Source organism: Loxodonta africana, chromosome 15 (assembly GCF_030014295.1).
Source record: "Loxodonta africana isolate mLoxAfr1 chromosome 15, mLoxAfr1.hap2, whole genome shotgun sequence".
NCBI classification, from domain to species: domain Eukaryota; kingdom Metazoa; phylum Chordata; class Mammalia; order Proboscidea; family Elephantidae; genus Loxodonta; species Loxodonta africana.
Window position 1 is genome coordinate 27,069,433 of NC_087356.1, and position 12,167 is coordinate 27,081,599.

Here is a 12,167-nt window from a genome sequence, read left to right on the forward strand (position 1 = left end):
TAGTTTATAGGGGAGGAAATACAAATGACCAGCAAACAAATATAAATGCTTAAGCTCACTATAAATGAAAGAAATGTAAATTAAAACAAAAGGAAATTATTTTTACCTGTTAAAATTGGCAAGAATGAAAAATATTGATATTACTTATGGCTATGGGTTTTGGGTATTTAAGGGTATAAAGGAGCCCTGGCAGAGTAGTGGTTAACAGCTAAGGCTACTTAACCAAAAGCTCAGCAGTTGGAATCCACCAGCTCCTCCTTGGAAATCCTATGGAGAAGTTCTACCCTGTCCTATAGGGTCGCTATGAGTCGGAATCCACTAGATGACAATGGATTATTTGAGGGTATATAAACAGATACTCTCGAATACTATTGGAGGGAATATAAATTGATGGTTTTTCAAAAAAGTAATTGTACGATTTCTATTAAAATGTAAAATATTTATAGCCTTTAAACAATTCCAATCCTAGAATTTAATGCTATAGAGATGCCTAAGCAAGCAGGCAAAGATCTATATAAATGTCTTACAGCATTGTTTATAAAACTGAAATATTGGAAATCCCACATATTCATAAATTCAGAATTTGGTAAATAAGCTCATGGTACCACCATGCAATGGAAATACTGTATGGACTTCATAAAGGATGAAGAAATTCAATATGTTGCCATGAAAGACGTTTAAGATACCAAAAAAAAAACCAAACCCATTGCTGTCAAGTTGATTCCGACTCACAGCAACCCTATAGGACAGAGTAGAACTGCTCCGTAGGCTTTCCAAGGGTCAGCTATTAAAATAGTCTGGAGGAACATCACCGTTCTGTTAGCAGTGATGATATGCGGGGAACAGGATTAGAGTTCAGTGGGGAAGCCCCGAATTCTGTCAGACACCCACATATACTTACACATGTACACACACATTCACCACCACCACCAGGACCACATTCTGCCCATCAGGAATTAGACTGCTATCTCAGCTTCACATCGGCCTCTTAATCTTAACCTGTTTTCAATCTGTTCCCTATTCTGTGGCATAGCCAGATTGGGGTCGTACATGTCTGTAGAGAATTTAAAAACCGCAACAAAACTGATTAAAAGCTGGTCTGCTTTCTATTATCACCATACACTGGAAATTCTAAACAAGGCCAGTGACAAAATATTCCTCTCAGTAGGAAGCACTGCTCTCGTGGCTCTTCTCCCTTGGCATACCACTGTCCCTACTCTGATTCATTTGGTCATATGTGCCCATGTGCCATTCACTGGGCTAGGTGCTTCAGGGCATTCCGAAATGAGTATGATGTGGTTCCTGCCTTCCAAGAGCTCATTATCTAGCAGAAGCATCAGACAAGTACACAGATACCCAGAAATCATCAGTCTCTCTGGGCCTCTACTCACTGTTTGTATGACCTTGTTCACGTATCAGACTCTCCTCCAGTTGTCCCTAGAAGGGCCCTGTCATCACCTCTTCCACCCCTACCTTGCTGCCCTCAGGCTGCCCTGCACCTGAGGCCTTATTGTTTTTCCTCACTTTAGCAAGAAAAAAAAAGAGCCATTGATCTTTTAATCTTACTTTCTCCTATGTCTCTCTTTGCCTCTTGTCTAGATAACCACTTAACCCTCCAGTTGCCCTGAGAGTATTATCTGAAAACTCCCTTCTTTCCTGGCTTCTTTCCTAAAACTTTGGAAACATATCCAGGGAAAAACGTAAAACAGTCGATCAGAACTAGCTACCTGAAAAGCCTTTAGCTGGTGCAGTCATAGGCCCTTTTCCTTTGTCCATGGTAATGGTGTTTGCCCAACAGGCTCCTCTGGAGAAGGGACTCATTGGAGAGGGCAGGGCTTTACTCCATCAGCTTTAAAAATAAGCACCCCATGGAATAGAAAGAAAGAAAATCCATCTACCCAGCTTAACCTGAGCCTTGTAACAGAGAGGGGAGTGTGTGGGGAAAAAAAGAGGGAGATCCAATTAATTACCCTTAGAAGCAAAGGTAAAAGTTGAAGATTACGAGACCCATTTACAGGAGGAAATAGACCCATCATTGAGCCTAGAGAATGGAAGGATTGTTTAGGGCCAGAAAAAGCATCTCAATGTTCAGATTCCATTCCTTTTCTGGAGCTTTGGAAAGAGGAAGGTCATGGCTTGGGCTTGGAAGGTACACTTAGCAATGGGTTCAGGTTGGGAGGGGGCTGTTGTATTGGGTCCAATTCTGGGCCTGCAGGCTGCCCCCCACCCTGAGGGAATAAGAGCTTCAATCCTTCCTGGGAGCTAATGTGGACAGGCCCATGAAGGGTTGGCCCCTGTGAGAGAGGCCCCACCATTACCATCACAACAGCTCATGTCAGACCCCACAAAGCAGCTGAGGCCCCAAATGCAGGGTAACCCTAACCCCACCACTGATTGAAACAGATAGAGGAGTAGCTCTCCCACACAATGCCCAGGCCCTCATTTCTCTCCTCCTCCTCCTTGCACTTCCGCAAGAGCCTTTGTCTTCTGGTCCCTTGGGTCTGGAGGCTCTCTCTCTCATTCCGGGTAAACACTGCCCATTAAATTCAAAGCAAGGCCTCGAGGGAAAGGGTCTGGCACTTTCTCTCCCTCCCTCTTCTTATCTCCCGATAGCTATTCCCCACCCTCACCTGCCTGGTGAGCAGATAAGGAGCTCAGCTGCAAGAAAGGGGACGAGCTGATGGCTGCTTCACATCCGTTTAGTTCCTGTTTTTCATTTGTTTTTCCCTCAGAGTGCACCCAAGGGCTGCTGGTACCTCTCTGGTTAAGGCTTTGGCCCTGACTTTATAACATTCAGTGCTCAAAAGCTGTGGGAAACGTTACGGGGTGAGTCAGTTTTAATTTGATTTTGATAGCCCAAGCCTCTGTACTGGACCCTCTTGTTGGTAATTTCCCCAACTAGCTGGTAGCCTCCCTGTACTCTCAAAAGTGCAGGGTCCTCATGCTCTCCTTAGTATTCCAACCTTGTTTTGGGAAAGAAAGCTGGAAGTGGCGGCTGCATTGGTATTTAGCTGTGACCTGGGGTTCAGGTAGGGCCTCCTGGAAAATGTGGGATGGCAGAGCCGCAGGTCTTGAAAATAATCCTGCCAGTGTTATATGGGGCAGGGAGAGGGAACTCCCTCACAGTAGAGGTAAGTGCTCAGAGCTTCTGGCATTCCCTCGAAGGAAGATCTACATTTCCAGAGGAATTTGGTTATTATTCAGTATTTTGTTCATGAATCTTTCTTAGACATTGATGAAAACCATGAGTCTTCTTTCCAGGAAAATGGGTGGATGCAAGACTATACGTGCAGGTATATACACACACACACACAAATTTCAAGGGTTCACACACACACACACACACACATTTCAAGGGTTCATAGACTCCTGGTTAGCAACTCCTGAGTTCTAGAGGGAGGTACAAGTTTTGGCCCCAAAATTAGAGAAGAAAAGGTTCTTTGTGGTGTTGAGGGGCAGATTCTGCCTAAAGGACTGGCTCTATTCTGAGCCAGGCAGCTGGCTGTCTGAGTTGAAGGGACTATACCTGTGTTGTATCCTTCCATCACACTTATTCAATCTGTATGCTAAGCAAATAATATCAGAAGCCGGACTATATGAAAAAGAATGCGGCATCAGGATTGGAGGAAGACTCATTAACAACCTGCGATATGCAGATGACAAAACCTTGTTTGCTTTTGAAAGCAAAGAGAACTTGAAGCACTTACTGATGAGGATCAAAGACTACAGACTTGAGGGTGGATTACACCTCAACATATAGAAAATAAAAATCCTCACAACTGGACAATAAGCAACATCATGATAAGCGGAGAAAAGATTGAAGTTGTCAAGGATTTCATTTTACTTGGAGCCACAATGAATGCCCATGGAAGCAACAGTCAAGAAATTAAATGACATATTGCACTGGGCAAATACACTGCAAAAGACCTCTTTAAAGTGTTCAAAAGCAAAGATGTCACTTTGAGCACTAAGATGCACTCACCCAAGCCATGGTATTTTCAATCGCCTCATATGCATGCGAAAGCTGGACAATGGATAAGAGAGACCGAAGAAGAATTGATGCCTTTGAATTATGGTGTTGGCAAAGAATACTGAATATATCATGGACTGATAGAAGAGCAAACAAGTCTGTCTTAGAAGAAGTATGGCCAGAATGCTCCTTGGAAGCGAGGATGGTGAGACTTTGTCTCACATGCTTTGGACATGTAATCAGAAGGGGCTGGTCCCTAGAGAAGGACATCATGCTTGGTAAAGGAGAGGGTCAGCAAAAAAGAGGAAAGGCCTCAATGAGATGGATTGGCATAATGGCTGCAACAATGGGCTCAAGCATAGCAATGATCATGAGGATGGAGCAGGACCGGGCAGTGTTTCATTCTGTTGGATATAGGGTTGCTATGAGTCAGAACCGACTCGATGGCACCTAACAACAACAATACTTGTCTTATGTCTGGGTGTTTGAGGGGCATTACTACCACTAAGCCGGGGCTAGGTTTGAGGAAGAGAAGCCAGGAGGCAGAAAAGCTCTGGACAATTTGACTGATACTCAGTCATGAAGTATGTTGTGGAATTGGAGGGGAGGAAGATATCTAAAATAGCGCATATGCTATGGGTAGGTACTAGCTAAGATTTTGACCTTCCATAGTTCATTTATGCTTTACAACAACCCTGTAAACTAGGGGCTATCATTTTTCTTTCACTGATGAGGATTATGAGATTCGAGGAGGTTAAGAAATTATTCAAGGTCATCTAGCTAGTAAGTTGCACAGCTGGGACTGAAGCCCAGTCTCTCAGGCATCAGAGCCCAGTTGCAGTAGTCAGTCTTGTTACTGAAGAAATCGTTTCCAGTCTATGCCCCTGGCTTCTGTGGCAGCCTAGGGTGCAAGCAGACTGGGTGTCACTACAGTGACATTTCTGGTCTTACTCATCACGGTTCCAGTTGTGATTCTTCACTACCCTCCCCGCCCATACCACACTCGCGTCAACTTTCACTCTAATGTGGTCTGTACCTAAAATATTCCCATGGTTTAACAAAGTTTGAATTTAATTTCTGCAAGGCCCAGCTAATTAACATCATGTTGTCTCGGTGCTATCTTCCCTGCCCACGCTCTTTCCTATGCCAGGCAGTCATCCCTGCCCCCTCTCCCACTGAGCTCTGAAATAGGCTCACCTCTCCCCCTCCCCCAGCCGAGTTTTGTTCCAGATAATCCTACATTGTTCCATCCTGACTGGGAGCCTTTCCATGGCAGGACCGGGGCTCAAAACACATTGGATCCTCTGTTACCTAGCCTAATATTCTGCATAAAGTAGGCATTTCCCAAGTTATTCCTCTCGAAGATGATTACGATGCCAGTGTTAATTGTATACATGGCAGGGGTGAGGGGAATAGGGTGTGGGGTGTGGGGACCTAACTCAGTAGTTGGGGATGTTTCCAAGGCCACAATATGAACTCCCTGCCTTTTCTGGCAGGTAGGCTTTTTCCTTCCCACCAAGCTTTTGCCTGATCTAGCTCCTCAGTCCAGTTGACTGGGGATGCAATGTCTGTCATCCAGCTGCACTGTACGAAAGGGATGGAAGAATAGACACAAAACAAAAAACCATGAGACAACACTGTGGCTTTTAAAACAGGTACATAGGCTCTCTTGTTTAATAGCAGCTAAAAGAGGAAAATGTACAGGAGGAATAAACATGCTCTTTCCACACAGGTTTTCTACTAACCATGCGGCTCATCTGCATCAGTAAGTTTTAAAGAAAAGAGTTCCCTTTAGAGTTAAAAATTAACTTTCCTAAATTTTCTCCATAAATGTGCAACTATTTGTGCAAAATAAAAAGGCCATTTCCCAACATATTAGTGAAAAATAATTGTGTACACAGGCTAAAAAAAAAAAGAGGCAACTGAAGCTGCCAGGAGGAGTCCTGGAAGAAGGGAGGCTAAGGTAGGGAATCTCTGCAGCATGCCCCAGGGAGTGTGCTCAGAGGCCTTATGAGGAAGGTCATGGCCAAGACCAGTCTTGGGGGATGAAAAGCCCTGGGTCTGGGACTTGCTGAGAAAGCACTTGTCAAGTATGCAGTGAAGCTAGACTGACTTTGAGACCTGGAACACTGTTAGGCCTGGTATGCAATGAAAACACTGGTGAGCACTTCTTGGAAGCTATCAGTTCCCTTTGCCAACAGGGACTCTCTGCTGGTTCCAATTTCTAGACCCTGTTCTTCCCCACCTCAAAGAGCATTTACAGTCTGTTCAAAGAGATTCTCTTATGAATGTTAAAACTATGCAAGATGCCTATATTGCTACTGAAACCCACTAAGGTCCAAAAGCAGACTGCTCTTTCAAGAACATGGACCTCGTTTCCCCAAGAAGTTGGCCAAGGGTCCACTGGCCAGAAGGCAGGTAGACCTCCAGCCACCCTTGTTCTTGCCTTCTTTTTGAAGCCTCTGGGCCATTTCTACATCTCTGGGCATTTGAAGGCAAATCTTAGCAGTCTGAGGGGCATGGGCACACACGCTTAGCACAAATCCTCTCAAGGCTGGGTCAGCCTTAAGACAAAAGACTAAAAAATTCTGATTCACCAACTTAAATAACTTTGACAGTGCTGGCCCCCATTTTTACCTTCCTCTGACAACCAAGAGTGCCTCTACAGAAAACTGAGTAGCATCATGTTGTTTTTGTTAGGGAGGAGTGAGGGCAGAATGAAAGAGAAGAGATGACCAAAGGGGCCATCCATGTAAGTCTTGAGCTTGAATAAGCTCTTCCTTGGGAGGGACTTCTGTGTGCAAGGTGCAGGGTGATCACCATTTCTCCACCCTATTCACTTTTTCCTATAGCACAGTTCTTCCAGGATATAGGTTTGAGACCAGATCAGCAATGATAACTCTCTAAAAAGATTAAAACTATAATGCTTAAGATTCTCTCCCTTCCGGCTTCAAAGTCTCAGCACTCAAAGCTGAACAGATGCTGCCCCCAAACAGGGAAATAGTGAAGGGGGGTGCTTTGGGTTCTTCTCAAGCAACAGGACTTCAGATTGGTGCAGTCACTTCTTGCTGTTTTCTACAAAATCCAGAGCTTGGGAGAAGATGGTATCCTGGGTCTCACTCCCTGCCTTTCCTTGGCTTATGGAGTTGTGGGTGGCAGCACTCATCCCTGATCTTCACCCTAAGACCAACTGCCTAGTCCTCGGAATGAGCCTTAGTAGGCTTCTGCAAAGCTCACATGCAGCCTGGTCTCTCAAGCTTTGAGAAGGGCTTATGTCATTGTACATATTCTCTTCCCCATGGTTTTCAAGTTGTGATAGGATATGATGGGGGTACGGAGTGTAGAGTGAAAGAGGAAGCACTGCTCTTCCCAGAAGCAACTCAGTAGCTGACAGAAGTAATGAATTTTGTTTGATGAGCCTCTCCTCCCACTAATCCAAGCTGGAAATGCCAGTGTGGCGTATTTGTCATTGTTTGGTGAGGCACAATTATACTCTTGCCAGCAGCCATAATAGCATCTTCTTGAAGTGTCTTAAAGTGCAGGTTCCTCTGACTGACCTTATAACAAAGCCCTTGCATTAAGTCTCAGGAGCCCAACTGGGACAGTAGGCATAGCCTCTAAGCTAATCTAGGCCAGTCTTCCTGTGCAAGCTCCGGGTTTGGTGGGTAAGGGTTATAGACAATCTTTCTCAGGTGAGACCAAAAGATGGCTTTGGGGATCTCGAAAGAAGATGGAAGCCTTGGGCTGAAGCAAGAAGAACTTCATACCCAGGGTGTGACTTAGTGAGGGACAGTTGGGTTAGCAGCAACAACCACTAGCCATGGCTAGCCCTGTCTACTTTATGGTGACACTGGCTCCAACCCTAGAGGCATCCAGTCCAGCTGTGGCTGCCCCCACACTGCAGAGTTGGTGATATTTCCTTTAAGGTGGCCAGAAAGCTGGTTTTAAAACATGAAGGAACAATCCCAAGAAATCCTCAGCCCTAAGGGTAAAGTGAGAGCTACTTCCAGGCTGCTGGGATCTGGCCTATCCCAATGACACTGCTGGAGAAGGTCGCATCTGGCATTCTTTGTGAGGGCCTAAGGAAGTAACTGTTGACCTGTGCCCTGAAGCAGGTGCCCTGACCCTGAAAGAAGGAAATGAGATGAACAGGGTAGGGACTGAGGTTCTGATTCCATTAACACTGGATTTGAAGATCCAGCAAAACTCTTTCAGTTAAGACCCAACATTCCTGGTATGAGGCAAACCTGGAACTAGTCAGGGAGTTTAATTATCGCCACTGCCTACTTAGCTCTATGTTGCCCCAGAAAAATGAGCAGTAAAAGCCTTGGGTCAGATCTAAGCTAAAGCAACTACTATCCTTTGGGGACTGGAGTGAAGCTATCCTTTTGCCACATACCACATCTGTTCACCACCAACCAATGAAAATCAGTGGTCTGAGGAGATGGACCTCCAGAACTGTGATGCTGGTCTTTAGTGTACTAAATAGTAATGTTTGCTGGGTCTTCTTTAACTTGCTTCAAAAAGAGTCAGTCTCACCTATGTGATGAATGGGGTGCCCAAGAGTGAACAGGATATCCTTTATTATCCTTTTGCCTATCCACCTTATCTTCCAGTGTCAAGGCCTTACTTTATGTAGTTCCTGAACCCCAGACCTAAGCTCTGGAGCCATGGATGAAAAGTGGCTCATTACACTGGGACTGCTGATACCATCATCTCTAGGATAATACAGACAGTGTAGTAATAACTTCCCCTGAGTCCCAGCCTAGCAACATCTCATGCATTTGCTTATTCTCATGCCTCTTTTGCTATAGGGAAAGGTTATGTGAATACTGTACAAGGGTTAATAAAAAAATACATATGCTCTCTTTGAAGAAGAATGCACAAATGAAGCGCTAGCCAGGGCTGGGTCCCGGACTATGGGGCTTCAGTGAACAGCCTCTGTGGGCCTGAGACCAGCCTTCATGAGTGGTGGCTGCTGATGAGTCCCCGGAGTTGCTTGGCCACAGTGTCAATCAGTTTCTGCTTGTCTCGCTCATTTTTCCGAAACTGTGCAAACACGTTGTTCTTGCGGCTAGTGTCCTTCATCCTAAACAGAAAGGGAAGGTTTTTAGATTAGATTTTTAGACTAATTATCCTAGAGAAGGATTCCCTTTCATTTGCTGAGTATGTTCCTTCTAAACAGAGAAGGAAGGCAAAAAGCTTGAGAAAACAATGGTGGAACGAAAACTTGTAGGAGGTAGGAACGACATAGTACATCTTACCCACTACTCAGAGTGGGAGAATATCAGGAAGCTGTTGTGTTGGCACTCACAGCCCTCCCAGTTCAGTCACCTTTGGGAAATAGTCAAGACCCAGCTTTAGAGGGACCAGTCTCCTTACATCCATACCCTACCCCACCAGTTCATTCCTTTCTCCCCTCAGCTATACCATACATCTGTTACAGGTGTCTAAGACATGCTATAGCCCTGCTGATCAATAGAAGCTGGACTGTATGAATGTCTTCCCCTGTTGCCATTGAGTTGATTCCGACTCATAGCGACCCTACAGGACAAAACAGAACTGCCCCATACGGTATCCAAGGCAGTAATCTTCACAGAAGCAGATTGCCACATCTTTCTCCCATGGAGCGGCTGGTGGGGTTGAACCGCTGAACTTTTGGTTTACAGCTGAGTGCTTAGCCACTACACTACCAGGGCTCCACTTACCCTCATAAGCCTACTAATCTAGGAAATTCTGCTGCAATGTCTTAGTAGCTAGTATTTGAAAGGAAAGGCAAAAAAAAAAAAAAAAACTCTTGACTAGCAATTCTAAGAGAACATGAGTTACCAAAAGCCACTGCGTATTTCTAAACCTCACTCAAGCTTATTACTCTATCCTACCTCTAACAAAACTAAGCGCTTGAATTATTTCCTTTCTTTTGTCTCAGGGTAAAGGCCTATAGGCAGCGAAGTAGCTAAGAGGGATAGTGTTGAGGAAAGTAGATGCCAAAGGACTGGGCCATCCTCCCACTTGATAAACCAGGACTTTAGGCAAAAGAAACCCCTCAGTTCTCAATGGCTGTCTATATCCTCAGATCCTTGGCCTGTGGAGAACTTTCTATTATTGGGTCATGCTAAAGCTCTATAAATGGCATATTCCCAAAGCGCAAATCATGGGGAGTTCTTGGGCCAATAGTTTTGTCAGACGGTGGGCCTTAACTGGGCTATATGTCAAGGCCAGGCTGCAACTGTCATAGAAACCTCCAAATATGACTAAGCCATTGCGATAGAATCTGGGAACCTGCTATTTGCTGCAGAGAGCCACAACCCCTGACATCAATTGGTAACTGTTAACTCTGATCCTAGCCTCTGCACACCAGACTCCCCAGCCCACAGCTAGTTCTAGTGTCAGAGAATTAAGAATAATGCCTAGAGCCATTTTTCGCTAGGGTGGGGGTAGGCGGACCTTCACCATCATCCCCCAGGAGCTGGGCCAACTCTTTGGCCTTACTGCTCCCTGGGCTGCGTGGAGACAGGGTAGAAAAGGCGAGAGAAGGAACCTGGCACTGGGGAGTAAGAGAGGCAGATTAGAGGCCAGCAAATCAAAATGCCAAAGATCCCACAAGTGCATTTATATCCATGCGGTAAGGAGGTTCTGGTGAACACTGCAGCTGTATGGCCCTGGCTGACAGTGACAGCCACAAACTAATTGGGACTTCTCTTCCTGCTCTAAGGTCAAGGGCCTTAAGTCTGGTATTTCTCATGAAGCAAACTGAAAATACTGACTGTAAGGTATCAACACCCACATGGTGAAGGCCTGTGCTTGGAGGAAAGGAGAGATGGCAGGGGTTAGTTGGAAAGAAAGCACGAGGGTCCTCAAGGCTGTGATGATTACTGTATTTAGTCCCTTATACACTAATTGCATAATTATGTTTGTGCAACTGGCCAGATTTTAGATCATTTATCCCAGAGAAGGATTCTCTTTCATTTGCTGGGTGTGCTATAAATCTAAACAACATTAACAACACAAAATGAAACAAAGAAAAAAGGGGAAAAAAGCACTTAAGCTCTCTGCTGCTAACTGAAAGGTCAGTAGTCTGAATCCACCAGCAGCTCCACAGGAGAAAGATGTGTCAGTCTGCCTTGTAAAAGATTATAGCCTTGGAAACCCTATGGGGCAGTTGTACTCTGTTCCATAGGGTCACTAAGAGTTGGAATCAACTTGATGGCGACGGGTTTGGTTTTTATGTGATCGTTAATTTTATGATTCCTCGAAGCAGCCCAGGAACAGGCAGGCAGAGCTGGCTTTCAGCTCCCACAGGGAAACTCTTGTAATAATGTAAAAGAAAGGAAAGAAGAAGGTAGTTTCTGAGCCCCAGAGACTAGGATCTCTTGACCATTACTCTCTGATAAGGCCAGGAGTTGGGATTAGGCACTGTAAACGCAAGTGCCTGAGGGCTGATAATGGAATGTTGGTTTGTACCCTTGGAATGTTCTAACACCAAAGGAGAGCCCTCTCCACCTCCCATACCATTCTGTAAACCCAGGATCCTGAATGACTTTGGCTATGGCCACCTCTCAATGATACAGGGGCCTCAAATATCCTCACAGCAGGTCTTTACATTTCTCCATGTCTCACCCTGCTAAGAAGGGCCAGACTGAGAAGGGAGACTGCCCTGGTGGTACAGCTGGCTGTGAAGAAAGCAGGAATGTGTTAGGTAAAGCAACTGATTCCTATAAGGCTGGGAGATGTGGATTTCAATGATCTGGGTGGCCAATGGTCCTGTGTGTTTAGAAGGAAGTTTTTAAACCCTGTTGATTGCTAGAGTAAGCACATGGTTAGGCCTCTGAAAGGCCTATTGTTGATCTATAGAAAAGGGATGAGCCACTACTTCAAGGATCTAGAGATTCTCAGGGACAGAGGAGGAAAGGACCTCAGTTGAGAGAGATAACTGACTGAAACCCCATTTGGACACAATGACTATCTAAGCACCAACTCAAAGGCCAAAATGTTCCCCATGTCAGCTGGGTACTGAGAACTCTGGAATTAGACCTCGGGCTGAATCTGCTCCTAAGGAGGAGTCTTCCTTTGGAGAGGTGCCAATGGCCTCACCACCAGGAGGTAGGAGAGACTGCTGAGAAACTTCCTTCTTCAGGGCTGAGTTTCAGGCTCTGCTCAAGCAAGAGTATCAAGTGTTCCAGGAAGGTAAGTGGAA

General features: G+C 45.2%; 1 protein-coding gene across 12 annotated transcripts in view; it reads right to left on the reverse strand.

Annotated features, from left to right (window-relative positions):
* Positions 1–5,590: 5,590 nt before the first annotated feature.
* EXOC6B (exocyst complex component 6B) overlaps positions 5,591–12,167 on the reverse strand; it is a 712,770-nt gene continuing 706,193 nt past the window's right edge. For 11 of the 12 annotated variants that reach the window (XM_010593648.3, XM_023552767.2, XM_023552763.2 and 8 more), the window contains one exon: positions 5,591–9,059. In XM_010593648.3, the coding sequence (XP_010591950.1) occupies positions 8,933–9,059 (127 nt within the window). In that variant the 3' untranslated portion in view covers positions 5,591–8,932. The remainder of the gene's footprint in view (positions 9,060–12,167) is intronic. The other variant, XM_003413675.4, reaches the window with a different exon arrangement.